Source organism: Maniola jurtina, chromosome 28 (genome assembly GCF_905333055.1).
Source record: "Maniola jurtina chromosome 28, ilManJurt1.1, whole genome shotgun sequence".
In the NCBI taxonomy this organism is placed as follows: Eukaryota; Metazoa; Arthropoda; class Insecta; order Lepidoptera; family Nymphalidae; genus Maniola; species Maniola jurtina.
In genome coordinates this window covers 3360864-3376106 of record NC_060056.1, presented here as the reverse complement: position 1 = coordinate 3376106, position 15243 = coordinate 3360864, and the positions used below count along the sequence as shown (strand labels likewise).

At 37.3% G+C, this 15243-nt stretch overlaps 1 protein-coding gene across 3 annotated transcripts; it reads left to right on the top strand.

The window, feature by feature from the left end:
• Positions 1-118: 118 nt before the first annotated feature.
• LOC123879395 lies at positions 119-15230 on the top strand. 3 transcript variants are annotated; one of them, XM_045927064.1, is made up of 14 exons: positions 119-218; positions 459-663; positions 1766-1867; positions 2398-2522; positions 3646-3797; positions 4378-4505; positions 5687-5793; positions 6669-6785; positions 7615-7751; positions 9154-9259; positions 9999-10054; positions 10402-10762; positions 12813-12891; positions 13480-15230. In XM_045927064.1, exons 2-14 carry the CDS (start codon positions 508-510, stop codon positions 15064-15066), a joined length of 3213 nt encoding a protein of 1070 aa, XP_045783020.1. In that variant the 5' UTR covers positions 119-218; positions 459-507; the 3' UTR covers positions 15067-15230. The 3 variants fall into 3 exon arrangements, with proteins under 3 accessions (XP_045783020.1, XP_045783017.1, XP_045783018.1); XM_045927061.1 differs by having other exon boundaries at positions 135-330; XM_045927062.1 differs by lacking the exon at positions 119-218 and having other exon boundaries at positions 337-663.
• Positions 15231-15243: the final 13 nt, after the last annotated feature.

Sequence of the window (15243 nt, the reverse complement as noted above, 5' to 3'; positions counted from 1 at the left end):
ATGTATTAAAATTTTTATTTGCTCCAATAATTTTACTCAAAAATTCATTTTCATTTACAATAATATCATGTTTCTAAACGAAAAGTATTTCTATGTCTATGGATTTTGTATAATATTTCCTTTCCCGCCAAAAGCCCAAAATCATTTTTTTAGTTTGACATTTTTTTTGGAATTTGGATCTGGATATTGGGAACGAAGTTAATTTATGAATTTATTTAGTAAATATTTTACATTAATTTCGATAAATATAATGACGCTGTGATGTATTTTCATCTCTATCAACCGTAGTAGCTTATAGCTCTAGGATTTGTGCCCAGTTGGCAGAATAGGGTGTGTTGTGTGTGATAAAATTTCCTTCATTATTTCGTTTGTAATCAAACTAGTCACGTTCATTTGTAATGCTAAGTATATAAATTATGTAATACTGTAAGAATATTAATTAACAAACTCAATTCCAGCTATTAATAATGCCGTTTTAATGAATGTCCTAAATAAAACGTTCATAACATGGCCGGGACGAAATGTGTGAAAGGTGCAAAATATCTGGCAAAATTGGCGGATACAAATGCCCCCTGCGCCTTCTGTAGAAGGGACGCCAAAGAAGAGACAGCATACGGGAAACTGTACAGCATTGGAAATATTCATTGCCACTATTTTTGTGTTGTAAGTATATTTTTAACCCCGACCCAAAAAGAGGGTTGTTATAAGTTTGACGTGTGTATCTGTCTGTGGCATCATAGCTCCTAAACTAATGAACCGATTTTAATTTAGATTTTTTTGTTCGAAAGGTGCCTTGATCGAGAGTGTTCCTAGCTATAATCTGAGAAAATCAGTTCAGCCGTTTGAGAGTTATCAGCTCTTTTCTAGTTACTGTAACCTTCACTTGTCGGGGGGGTGTTATAATTTATTAATTTACACTTGTCATAAATCTACTGTAACACTGTAACTTAGAAGAGCGATATCGCCAAGCGATTTAGCATTCCTGTACAATGCAGTCTAGAAACTGATAAAGAGTATTTAGAAATTAGTTTTATAAAAAGTGTCATACCTTTTCCGTTACCTCCTACCTCAGACTGCATCATCACTTAACACCAGGTGAGATTGCAGTCAAGGTGTTAACTTGTAATAGAATGGAATTAAAGGGGCAAGTCAGGTATTCAATTGTACTGATTCTAAGCCCAACAAAATTTTAGAGTATTCACATCTTTTTCTTACCAGTGTAATAAGAAAAGGACAGACAAACAGACAAATCTAATTTGATTTAGAACTGTCAAACCTTGTGATGTTAGATGCCAGTTGTGAGTGTATTGTTTAATTTTGTAGAGTGCACTAAAATTGAGTCTTTAAATTTAAAATTGATTTTTCTTAGCAATATTAAAGAGAAAGAGATGCAGATACTCTAAATTTAGTTTAGAGAAAGAAATCAGAATTGACACCAACATAAAATACTAGAGGATGCCTGCAACTTCATCTGCCTGGATTTGGTTGCCTGTTTGGTTTTGATTTGCCTATGTCAATTTCCGGGGTGCAAGCCACCTCTATACCAAATTTTGTATGAATCGGTTAATAGGACGGACCTTTAAGAATCCTGTGGGAACTTTTTAATTTTCCAGGATAAAAGTAGCCTATCTCCTTCTCCGGGATGTATGCTAACTTTGTATGAAATTTAATTAAAATTGGTTAAACGGTTGGGCCTTGATAAGCTAGCAGACAGACAGACACACTTTCACATTTATAATATTAGTATGGATTTATTAAATTTCAGTTACTATCCTGTTGTCTCATACAAAAAGGCAAAGATGAGGAAGGTCTATTTGGATTCATGTACCCTGACATTTTGGCAGAGATCGAGAGGAGTAAAAAGCATGTGAGTTGTTGTTTTTACTCAGTTACTAGCTAAAGCCTGTGACTTTGTCTGCTTTTTTGATTTTTAGGATTCCAGGATATACAGAGAAAACAACCTCTATCTGTCTGTTGTGTCATTTTTTTTTTTTTAATGAAGCTCCAGAACTCTTGAACCACAGACTTTGAACACTCAGCATCAAAACTCGACTCTGGAGTTGAAAAATATTCCAATTTTCAAGCCGAGATTGTGATTGTCACACTGTTGCTAACCAACTTGGATTTTATTTTTTTCTCTCTCGCCCAAAGCCAGACGAAGTCAGGGAAACTATATAAGTATGGACTTCGTCTGTGCCGGCGCTCGCCGACACACGCGCGGCGCCTCTTTGGAGCGCTTCCCAGTCTGTTCCACCACCAAAAAACACCAGTAAAACACAAAACCCGGCCACTTTTAACAAAAAAAAAAACACTCCGAAAAAGGGCAGAGCACGCGCGAGCAAACGCCAACACAGAGGAAGCCCAACTTTGATTGTATACCTAACTTTATATTTGCAGAGATGTTCATACTGTGGTGTGGAGGGTGCAACTTTGGGATGCAGTATAACACAATGTAAGAAACAGTTCCACCTGCCCTGTGGGAGGGAGAAAAAGGCTGTCTCTCTCTATTATGGCAATTATAAGTAAGTACTGTGGCTAATTCTGTTGTACACAATTTGTAAACTGAACTATCAGGTCTATAGCTGTCCTTTTCACACAGAGAGTAATATATTTAGATCTCTCATTTTAGTTTAGAAATTATTGTAAGAAACAGTCCTGTCTCTCTCTATTATGGCAATTATAAGTAAGTGCTATGGCTAATTTTGCTGTACATAATTTGTAAACTAAACTGACAGGTCTATAGCTATCCCTGTCCTTTTCACACAGAGAACAATATATTTAGATGTCTCATTTTAGTTTAGAAATTATTGTAAGAGACAGTTACTGTCTCTCTCTATTATGGCAATTATAAGTGCTATGGCTACCTAATTTTGCTGTACATAATTTGTAAACTAAACTGTCAGCTATCCCTGTCCTTTTCACACAGAGAACAATATATTTAGACCTCTCATTTTAGTTTAGAAATTATTGTAAGAAACAGTTCCACCTACCCTGTGGGAGGGAGAAGAAGGCTGCGTCTCTCTATTATGGCAATTATAAGTAGGTGCTATGGCTAATTTTGTTGTATACAATTTCTAAATTGAACTGACAGGTCTATATCTATCGCTGTCCTTTTCCATAGAGAGCCTAATCTAGAGAGAAAGATATTTAGACATTGTATTTTATTTTTATAATTTTTAGGAGTCCATACCTCAAAAGGAAATATGGAACCCTTATAGAATCACTTCCTTGTCCGTCAGTTGTGTCTGTCAAGAAAACCTATAGGGTACTTTCCATTTACCTAAAAAAAAAAAAAAAACTGTGTTTTAGAATGTACAGGTAAAGCCCTTCCATATGATACCTACCCCATTTGGTAAATATTAATCTAAATTAAAATTAAAAGTTGAAAATACTAATTATTTATTTGTTCATGAACACATTTCATTTTTTTTAGTAACCACAAACTCATGTTTTTCGGATTTTCCCCCTTATGTGTGTTGTAAGATCTAGGTCAATGGGAAGTACCCTATAGGTTTCTTGACAGACGCGACAGACAGACACAACAAAGTGATGCCATAGGGGTTCTTTTTTCCTTTTGAGGTACAGAACCCTAAAAATTGTATGGCACATCTTATCTAGTGAACTTGTGTATATCTGTGTTTATAGGTCATACTGTGAAAAGCATGCGCCCAAGCAAAAACTACCAGCTGAGCTAATGTCTAAAGTTAGATCAAGATTGGCTAAAATAAGGCAAGGCAACCAAGGAAAATCCATGCGCAATTTGAAAGCATATAGTGGTAAAGAAACTAAAAAGACTGGTAAGTTTAGTTATCTGCCATGTTTTTAGGGTTCCTTACCTCAAAAGGAAAAACGGAACCCTTATAGGATCACTTTGTTGTCTGTCTGTCTGTCGGTCTGTCTGTCTGTCGGTCTGTCTGTCTGTCTGTCTGTCTGTCTGTCTGTCTGTCTGTCTGTCTGTCTGTCTGTCTGTCTGTCTGTCTGTCTGTCTGTCTGGTCTGTCTGTCTGTCTGTCATGTCTGTCAAGAAAACCTATAGGTTACTTCCCTTTGTCCTAGAATCATGAAATTTAGAATTAGAAAGGTAGGTCTAATAGCTCAAGTAAAGGAATAAATCCGAAACCGTGAATTTGTGGTTAGATCACAAAAAAAAAAGTGTTTTATTTTTAAAGTAAGATAACTATACCAAGTGGGGTATCATATGAAAGGGCTTTACCTGTACATCCTAAAACAGATTTTTATTTATTTTTATGTATGATAGTTTTTGATTTATTGTGCAAAATGTTGGGAAAAATACCCGAGTACAGAACCCTCAATGCGCGAGTCTGACTCGCACTTGGCCGGGTTTTTTGAAAACATTTGTATGTTTGTTTGATTTTAGAATGCACGGAGGATCTAGAAACAGTATGTGTGATATGCTATGAAGCCGTGGATGGATTCCCTTCTACGGAAACCTTTTGGCCACCTTGCTGCGCGAGGGATGCTTGGTTCCATAGGAGTTGTTTGCAGGTAAATGGAGTTGCAATTTAGCCCTTGTCTGCGGTCTCACCTGGTGGTAAGTGATGATGCGGTCTAAGATGGAAGTGGGCTAACCTGTAAGAGGTTTGGTAGTAGTATATGCTATGAAGCAGTGGATGGATTCCCTTCTACGGAAACCTTTTGGCTACCTTGCTGCGCGAGGGACGCTTGGTTCCATAGGAGTTGTTTGCAGGTAAATAGAGTTACAAGTTAGCCCTTGTCTGCAGTCTCACCTGGTGGTAAGTGATGATGCGGTCTAAGATGGAAGTGGGCTAACGAGCCCACTGTAGCTAATAGTCAGCGAGCGTCAACCAATCAGAGGTGATTGCGATCGTAACATTTGCTGGTTTTTCTCGGTAGGAACGGCATTCCGAACTAGTGATAAATTATTTTGACAATTTAAAAGCACTTGTAGTCTACTTTAATACAAGTGTAAATTAAAAATTTATAACACCCCCGACAAGTGAAGGTTCCAATAACTAGAAAAGAGCTGATAACATTTTCTTGGACTATTCCGCGCCTACGATCCAAAGTATCTGAGTTTTCCAAAACATCATTTTCAAATAAATAATTATGTATATCTAGGCAACGTCCATCTTGACAGCTTGACATTTGTCAGTTGACACTTGAATATTATGAACCTAAGGGTTATCTAACCTACTTTTCTACAAGAAAACTAGAAAAGAGCTGATAACTTTTAAACGGGTGAACCAATTTTTTTTGGATTATAGCTAAGAACACTCTCGATCAAGCCACCTTTCAAACAAAAAAAAGTAAATTAAAATCGGTTCATTCGTTTAAGCGCTACGATGCCACAGACAGATACACAGACACAAAGATACACAGATACACACGTCAAACTTATAACATCCCTCTTTTTGGATGGGGGGTTAAAAAAATCTATTCTATTTATTGTAGCTATCATTCTACCACAATCAAGCCGCTGTTGTTTAAATAGTGTTTCTTAGTCTAACCTACATAATTTGGTATCACCAATCTTCCAGTTCAATACGTAGCATAGCATAAAGCTTATGCTAGGTGTGGGTAGGACAATAGTGCAACGGGTGGGGTTTGAACCGCTGACCTTTCTGAATTCAGTCCGCTCCTCAACCGTTGAGCTATCAAGGCTCAACGTATTGCAACCCGGAACCCTAAAAGTGTGCTATTTTCAGCGCATGGCGTTCAGCGCAGGCCTATACTACTTCAAATGTCCACTGTGTAATGACAAGGACAGGTTTTATTCCGCTGTGGTGGAACAAGGATACTTCATACCGGACAGGTGAGAACTTAACTTTTATTCAGATAGGTACAAGTTTGCCCTTGACTGCAATCTCACCTGGTGGTAAGTGATGATGCAGTCCAAGATTGAAGCGGGCTAACCTGGATGGGATATTGCAGTTTTTAGGGCTCCGTACCTCAAAAGGAAAAGTGGAACCCTTATAGGATCACTTTGTTGTCTGTCTGTCTGCCAAGAAAACCTATAGGGTACTTCTCGTTAACCTAGAATCATGAAATTTGGCAGGTAGGTAGGTCTTATAACACAAGTACAGGAATAAATCCTAAAACCGTGAATTAGTGGTTACATCATTAAAAAAAATTAAAATGTGTTTGTCTAGTGCTATAGCACTAAACAAGGCGTGCGCGGCGGCGGCCGCCTGCGGGAGCGGGGGGCCTCGCGGTGCGGCGCCGGCGCGCGGCACGAGCATTCGCGGCGCGACCGCCTCCTAATTACCAGCGTGTTAATATTATTGTACTTGATTCATATTTGATTACATTAAACATTTATAAAACCATAAAAGTGTACAGTCCATTTCAAAGTGCCATGCAACACATCACTATACAGTGTTTCAATTTTCAAAGTAAGATAACTTTACCAAGTGGGGTATCATATGAAAGGGATTTATATGTACATTCTTAAAACAGATTTCTATTTATTTTTATGTATAATAGTTTTTGATTTATCGTGCAAAATGTTGGAAAAAATACCCGAGCACGGAACCCTCAGTGCGCGAGTGTGACTCGCACTTGGCCGGTTACTTTTTACCCGGAAAATCAAAGAGTCCCCACGGAAATTCGAAAAACTTAAATCCACGGGAACGAAGTCGCAGGCATCAGCTAGTGAGGAATACGATGCAATGATATTTGTCCTTTCAGAGATGCAGCATGGGAGTTAGACCAAAACGCGTTTTCGGGAATATACGAGCGACCCGTGGAGTGTCGTGCGGATGTCTGCATATGCACACTGGGTCGGAAATATGATGCGGACTCAGGGTAATTGTGTTCTATTATTCTAAAAAAAATCTTCGCATTATTGCCTTTCTAATGAAACCGGTTCAAAACGCGTTTTCGGGAATATATGAGCGACCCGTGGAGTGTCGTGCGGATGTCTGCATATGCACACAGGGTGGGAAATATGATGCGGACTCAGGGTAATTGTGTTCTATTATTCTAAAAAAAATCTTCGCATTATTGCCTTTCTAATGAAACCGGTTCCAACCACGTTTTCGGGAATATATGAGCGACCCGTGGAGTGTCGTGCGGATGTCTCCATATGCACATAGGGTCGGAAGTATGATGCGGACTCAGGGGTAATTGTGTTTTATTATTATAACTAGGATACTACGCTCAAAAATCTTTGCATTATTGCCTTTCCAATGAAACCGGTCCAGTGTGTGCGAGTGTGAGCGAATTTGAGCGAGTGTGTGCGTCTCTGTATGTGTCTGTGCGTGTGTGTGTGTGTGTGTGTGTGTGTGTGTGTGTGTGTGTTACTCTTTCACGCAAAAATTACCACTGTAAATATCAGTGTAATTGTGTTGGCGGACTCAGGGTAATTGTGTTTTATTATTGTAACTACCGGATACGCGGCGTGTGCAACTACGCCAAAAAAATCTTCGCATTATTGCCTTTCTAGTGAAACCGGTTTGGGGCACATCGGTTGGATAGTTTCCAAAAAGATATCAAGGTGTGCGTGTGCGCGTGTGTGTGTGTGTGTGTGTGTGTGTGTGTGTGTGTGTGTGTGTGTGTGTGTGTGTGTGTGTGTGTGTGCGCGAGTGCGAGCGAGCGGTTGATGATGATGATAATAATGAGAGATTTTTTGCAGGCGGTGGGATATAAAACTGTGCGTGCTTTGCGGAGGTCCGGGCTCGCATCAGGCGTGTCTCAGCAGCAAGTTGTATGTGTGCGCGGTTTGCAGCCCCGCGGCGCCCGACCTCTCACACCTGGAAGTTATTGACGCTGGTAACATACTAACAAAGATAAACCGGCCAAGTGCGAGTCAGACTCGCGCACCGAGTGTTCCGTACTCGACTATTTTTTAACCCCCGACCCAAACAGAGGGGTGTTATAAGTTTGACGTGTGTACCTGTGTATCTGTGTATCTGTCTGTGGCATAGTAGCGCCTAAACGAATGAACCGATTTTAATTTAGTTTTTTTGTTTGAAAGATGGCTTGATCGCACCGAGGGTTCCGTATTTGGGTATTTTTCCGACACACGATAAATTAATAACTATTATGCATAAAAATCTGTTTTACAATGTACAGGTAAAGCCCTTTCATATGATACCCCGTTTGGTATAGTTATCTTATTTTGTCATAACATTTCACGTACTTTTTAAGTTAAATCGTTAATTTGAAATGGTTAGCAAACTTAAAACTACCAGCGAATGTGGATTTTAAGAATTTTGGTAGACTCTCTATTTAATCACACTAATATTATAAAAGAGAAAATTTGTATGTGTGTGTGTGTGTATGTTTGTTACTCCTTCACGCAAAAACTACTGGACGGATTGGGCTGAAATTTGGAATGGAGATAGATAATACCCTGGATTAGCACATAGGCTACTTTTTATCCCGGAATATCAAAGAGTTCCCACGGGAATTTCAAAAAACCTACATCCACGCGAACGAAGTCGCGGGCATCAGCTAGTAATTACTAAGAATAATTTAATAACATATAATGCGTAACTCAAAATATGACTTTGCTGCAGCTCATAGTACAGGGCAAAATAAAAGGCAAGCGTAGACCTGGCCGTAGACGAACATCCTAGCTTAAGAACCTTCGCCAGTGGTTTAATATGAGTACACGGTCACTGTTTAGAGCAGCGGTGAACAAAATCCAGTTGGCCTTAATGATTGCCAACCTCCGATAGGAGGATGGTACTGGAAGAAGAAGAATAATTTATTTTTGACCTAGGTATCATCCCCATTAGTCAGACCCCCAAGTAGTATTAGCCCAGGGCCCAACAAACTCGCGGTCCGTCCCTGGTCAGCAACCTTTTTAACCCCCGACCCAAAAAGAGGGGTGTTATAAGTTTGACGTGTGTATCTGTGTGTCTGTGTATCTGTGTATCTGTCTGTGGCATCGTAGCGCCTAAACGAATGAACCGATTTTAATTTACTTTTTTTTGTTTGAAAGGTGGCTTGATCGAGAGTGTTCTTAGCTATAATCCAAAAAAATTGGTTCAGCCGTTTAAAAGTTATCAGCTATTTTCTAGTTTTCTTGTAGAAAAGAAGGTTAGATAACCGTTAGGTTCATAATATTATGTCAATTGACAAATGTCAAATGACAAATGTCGGCGGTGTTATAAATTTTTAATTTACACTTGTTTATCGTTAATTTATCTTGTGTTTCATCTTTCAGTGTCACTACCAACGCACGAGCAAGAGACGCAACATGTGCCGTCGGGCCCCATCATGCCGAGTCGAATGTCCATCCGACGGACAAAACCGAGGCCCACTTTAAATATGTAAGTTTTTTAGGGTTCCGTATCTCTAAAGGAAAAAAGAACCCTTAAAAGATCACTTCGTCGTCTGTCTGTCTGTCAAGAAACCTACAGGGTACTTCCCGTTGACCTAGAATTATGAAAGGCAGGTAGGTAGGTCTTATAGCACACGTAAAGAGAAAATCCGAAAACCGTGAATTTGTGGTTACATTTTTTTAGGGTTCCGTACCTCAAAAGGAAAAACGGAACCCTTATAAGATCACTTTGTTGTCTGTCCGTCTGTCGTGTCTGTCAAGAAAACCTATAGGGTACTTCCCGTTGACCTAGAATCATGAAATTTGGCAGGTAGGTAGGTCTTATAGCACAAGTAAAGAAAAAAATCCGAAACTGAATTTGTGGTTACATCACAAAATAAAATAAAATGTGTTCATGAACAAATATAATTAGTATTTTCAATTTTCGAAGTAAGATAACTTTACCAAGTGGGGTATCATATTAAAGGGCTTTACCTGTACATTGTAAAACAGATTTTTATTTATTTTTATGCATAATAGTTATTAATTTATGGTGTGTCGGAAAAGTACCCGAGTACGGAACCCTCGGTGCGCGAGTCTGACTCGCACTTGGCCGGTTTTTATGACTATAGTCTAAGACCCTATTGACTATCAAACGTACCTATTTTGAATAAGTGATTTGACTTTGACTGTTCAGCCAGGCCGATTCTTTGCGCAAACAATTAAGTCATTTTGTCCTTAATTTTCAGGTCATCAACTTCATCACAAAATGTACAGATTAAGACTGAAATCGAAACCAATGCTGGTAAGTTTTTAACCCCCGACCCAAAAAGAGGGGTGTTATAAGTTTGACGTGTGTATCTGTGCATCTGTCTGTGGCATCGTAGCTCCTAAACTAATTTTTGTGTTTCACTGGTGTTTTTGGTGGTGAAACTGACTCGGAAGCACTCTAAAGGGGCGCCGCGCGTATGTCGGCGGGCGCCGGCACAGACGAAGTCTATACTTATATAGTTTCCCTAACTTGTAAATAACTACAAACTTGACATTGGCTAATCTTTGTAAATCCAGAAGAGAGAAAAAAAAAACATCCAAAAATTCATCTATTTTGTAGAAGCACCTATCCATTAGTATGTAGTTTTTTTTTTGTTTCAGTAAAATCCAATACAGACTTAAGTCGTGAAGATCTGAATCTTAAAACTCCTAGACGGCCCACCACAAATATGGCAACTGAACAAAAACAACCAGGATCACTGACACCACGAATTCCACTAAAACAGGATATATTAACCACTGAACAGAATCAACCAGAAAACAACTTAGAATCACCACTAAAACTCCTAAAACAGCCAGAAAACGAGTTGCTATCACCACTAAAACTACTAAAACAGGGGTTAAATGAGAAAATATCAAATACTGAAGTCGAGAAAGTGATATTGGATCGTGAGATTGTAGAAGAGATGAGGGAAAAGTTTAAGACGCCTAAACCAGCGTGTGTTAAAAGGAGAATCGTTAGGTGAGTTGAACTGTAACAATATTAGGGATGATAATACAAGTCAAATCAGCGACTTTTTATTAATTCCCGACCCAAAAAGAGGGGTGTTATAAGTTTGATGTGTGTATCTGTGTATCTGTCTGCGGCATCGTAGCTCCTAAAATGATGAACCGATTTTAATTTAGTTTTTTTTTTGTTTGAAAAGTGGCTTGTTCGAGAGTGTTCTTAGCTATAATTCAAGAAAATCGGTTCAGCCGTTTGAAAGTTATCAGCTCTTTTCTAGTTACTGTAACCTTCACTTGTCGGGGGTGTTATAAATTTTTAATTTACACTTGTCAAACGTGAAAGAACTATCTTAATATGGGAGCTTGTATGAAATTTTAATTTCAATTCTATTTTTTACCAGAAGATGTCCGTGACTACATCCGCGTGGACTTAAGTTTTCGAAGATCCCGTGGGAACTGTTTGATTTTCCGGGATAAAAAGTTGCCTATGTCAATTACAGTGACTCAAGCTACTTCGGTACCAAATTTCATACAAATTGGTTAAGCGGATGGGTCTTTAGGAATCCTGTGGGAACTTTTTGATTTTCTCATATTAGTATGGATGCATTTACACATGTATGTACCTGTATCAATCCATATCCATACTTAATATTGTAAATGCGAAAGTGTGTCAGTCTGTCTGTCTGTCACGGCCCAAAATAATTTAAAACTTAATGTAGATAAAACAAAAATTGTGGCATTCAAAAGCGTTCAAGCTAAAGATATTCCTCTTCATATTCATTACAATAACAGTGTCATATGTGAAGTGGAATCAACCAAATTTCTAGGGATTGAACTTGATAAACACTGCAACTGGAAAAATCACATTGACATTGTATGTAGTAGAATCAATAAGTTTGTGTTCGCTTTAAAAAAATTAAGGAAGATAGCCACTAGAGACGCTGTTTTGAGTGCGTATCACGGTTACGTATCATCTGTACTTAATTACGGTCTGATAATTTGGGGTAACTCAGTTGACATAGACAGAGCATTCAAAGTACAAAAAAAATGTATACGGGCAATATGCGGAGCTCACTATTTGGATAGTTGCAAACCTCTTTTTAAATCCCTTAATATACTCCCTCTACCTTGTATGTATATAAAAGAAATGTGCATATTTGTAAAAAATAACCCTGATCTCTTCACCAGACATGGAGATGCACTTGGAAAAGCAACGAGACACAAAGACAGATTGATATACCCTGATATAAAATTATGCTTATTCCAAAATAATTCATATTGTATGGCATTTTTAATCAGCTTCCTTCCCACGTCAAAGTTATGCCATTAACTACATTAAAATCATTTTTAAATAAGTGGCTATTAGAGAAATGCTTCTATTCGATTAAGGAATACCTGAATCCTTATAAATAATAGCATCTATGATTTTTCGATATCTCTAGTTTTTATTTTTATTTTGTTTGTCTAAGTATGACTGTAATGTGTAAGGTATTTTGAGCATATTCAATGTACATTTAAACTATTTAGTGTAGTTTACATTGCTTATGTAAAATATTTGCACGCCATTACATGGCTAGTGTAGTGACACTAAAATAAATTGTAAAATCTATGCTAACCTACATTTGAGCAAATAAATGATTATGATTATGATTATGAAACAGTTTAACTGATTTTGACGAAATTTGGTACAGAGTTAGCTTATATCCCGCGGACGGACATAGGCTGTTTTATATCCCGGAAAATCAAAAAGTTTCTGAGGGATTCTTAAGGGTCTATCCGATTAACCGATTTATATGAAATTTGGTACAGAGGTAGCTTACGCCCCGGAAATTGACTTTGGCAACTTTTTATCCCGTAAAAGCAAAAAGTTCCCGCGAGATTTTAAAAAACCTAAATCCACGAGGACGGACAATGTCCTTCCCGGGATTTAAGCTACTCGTAACTCTGTACCTTTAATTAAAATCGGTTCAGAGGTTGAGCCGTGAAAACGTAGCAGACAGACAGACACACTTTCGCATTTATAATATTAGTATGGATTAAATAAGTATTCATATCTTCTGTTTCAGCGAAATACTAGAACGACTTCTGGACTGTGTGATGAATGAACAGAATGTGGAATGGAAGAAATCTCCAGAAAAATTAAAGGTAAAAAGTTGTAAAATTATCAATCGATAGACGCCCACTGCTGGACATAGTTCTCTTGTAGGGACTCCCACACGCCACGGTCTTGCGCCGCCGCCATCCAGCGGCTCCCTGCGACTCGTCTGATGTCATCCATCTACCTAGCGGATCACTTTGTCTGTCTGTACGTCCGTCCGTCCATCCGTCTGTCCGTCTGTCGTGTCTGTCAAGAAAACCTATAGGGTACTTCCCGTTGACCTAGAATCACGAAATTTGGCAGATAGGTAGGTCTTATAGCACAAATACAGGAATAAATCTGAGAACCGCGAATTTATGGTTACATCATTTAAAAAAAAATTAAAATGTGTTTCAATTTTCAAAATAAGATAACTATACCAAGTGGGGTATCATATGAAAGGGACTTCAATTTACATTTTAAAACAGATTTGTATTTATTTTTATGCATAATAGTTTTTGATTTATCGCAAAATACCGGAAAAAATACCCGAGTATGGAACCCTTGGTGCGCGAGTCTGACTCGCACTTGGCAGGTTTTTTTTTGTCCTTTTGAGACACTGAACTTTAAAAATAGTGTATCATCTTTTGTTTTAGGAATCTATCGAAGATGCAAAAAATGATGAAGACAAAGAAAATGCATTGGACTTAACTATGAAACATTCAAGTTATATCCAAAATGAAGATATGTCTCTACGAAATGATATCTCAAAAACTCCAGAACATATCTCGAAAAGTTCAGAACAGCATTCAAATAGTATTCAAAATAAAGATCTGTCTTTTGGAAATGATATCTCAAAAACTCCAGAACATACCTCGGAAAGTTCAGAACAACATTGTAATATTCAAAATGAAAATCTGTCTCTACAAATCGATATCTCAAAAACTTCAGAACAAATATTGGAAAGTTCAGAACAAAATTCATGTAATATTCAAAATGAAGATGTGTCTCTACAAAATGATATCTCAAAAACTCCAGAACATATCTTGGAAAGTTCAGAACGAAACCACTTAAAATCACAAGAACAAAATTGCTTAAAGTCTTATGAACAGCTTTTAGAACACAAAGTCTCAGAACCTTTAGAGGAAAATATATTGCACCCAAGTACTCTAGAACAGCTAATTATATGTGAAAACGCCAATTTGACACCAAAAAAAGCTACCATTTTAGAAGACGATTCGTCTGATAGTACTAGTCCTTTCCAATTACCACCAGAATTTATAGCAGAATCAAGTAACAGTCTACCCATAATCGAGACGCCAAGGAAATTAAAAAAAATTAACTTAGAAAACGATTCCATGGAAATCTCAGAAAACAACCAAATTGTCAACATAGACTTGGTTAAAGTTGAAAATATTGACAAAGATTTCAAAATATCCGAGAAAAAATGCGCATTCAAACTAAGCCCTCTAAATAAAAATATATCAGAAAAAAATCTTGATATCGATTTGGAAAGTTTCAAAAATCAATACCTCAATGAAGTAGACAGAAAATTTAATTGCAATTTCGAGCATAATCATGAAAATTTAGAAACAGTACCAACAAAATTAAAAACTATTGATTTTGCTATAGACGTGTTGAAAAAACCGCCAAAAAGAAAACTACCAGCCAGTGATGATGTTGCCAGTAAAAAGAGAAAAACTACCAAAATAGTGCGAGAAAGTAAAAAACAACACAGAGACCGTGCTCTTGACAGGGAATGTAATAGAAATCGTTCTGGTGAAAAATCTGATTGTAAAAACGATAGTGACGAAAAAACAAGATATAAAAAACGTAGAGCTCATGCTGATGAAAAGAATAAAGATAAATCTGATAACAAAGAATGTAATGTTGAAAAGAAGAGACGTAAAAAACTCAAACATAAGAAAAATCACAACACCGAATTATCTATTCGCAACAGAAATATAAACCTGAAGATTAGATTCAAATCTGAAGAGCTGAATTTGAAAATTTCAAAACCCAAAAAGAGGGGTAGAAAAATCAAAAAAGATACTCCTAAAGTATTGAAACAATACGTATTGCAGTACCCGTTAGATAAAATTTCTCCAAAAGATTGCATTGCTCGACCTGATACTGATGTTACGCCGATAAAAAAGAAATATAATATAAAATGTGAAAAGTCCTCTGACAGTTTAAAACAGACGTCCATATCCAATTTCTTTAAAATATCCCCGAAGACATAAATAAACGTTTGTTGTTTTTCTAATAATAATTAAAGGCCTGTATGTCTTTTTATCATAAAATGTATTCATTTATTTAGATCTTAAGATTAGATTCTAGAATATTTTAAAATAAAACTTTTTATCTTTATTTATTTATATACTTAAAATAAAACTTTTAGCAAGCAGTCAGCCTTTTAT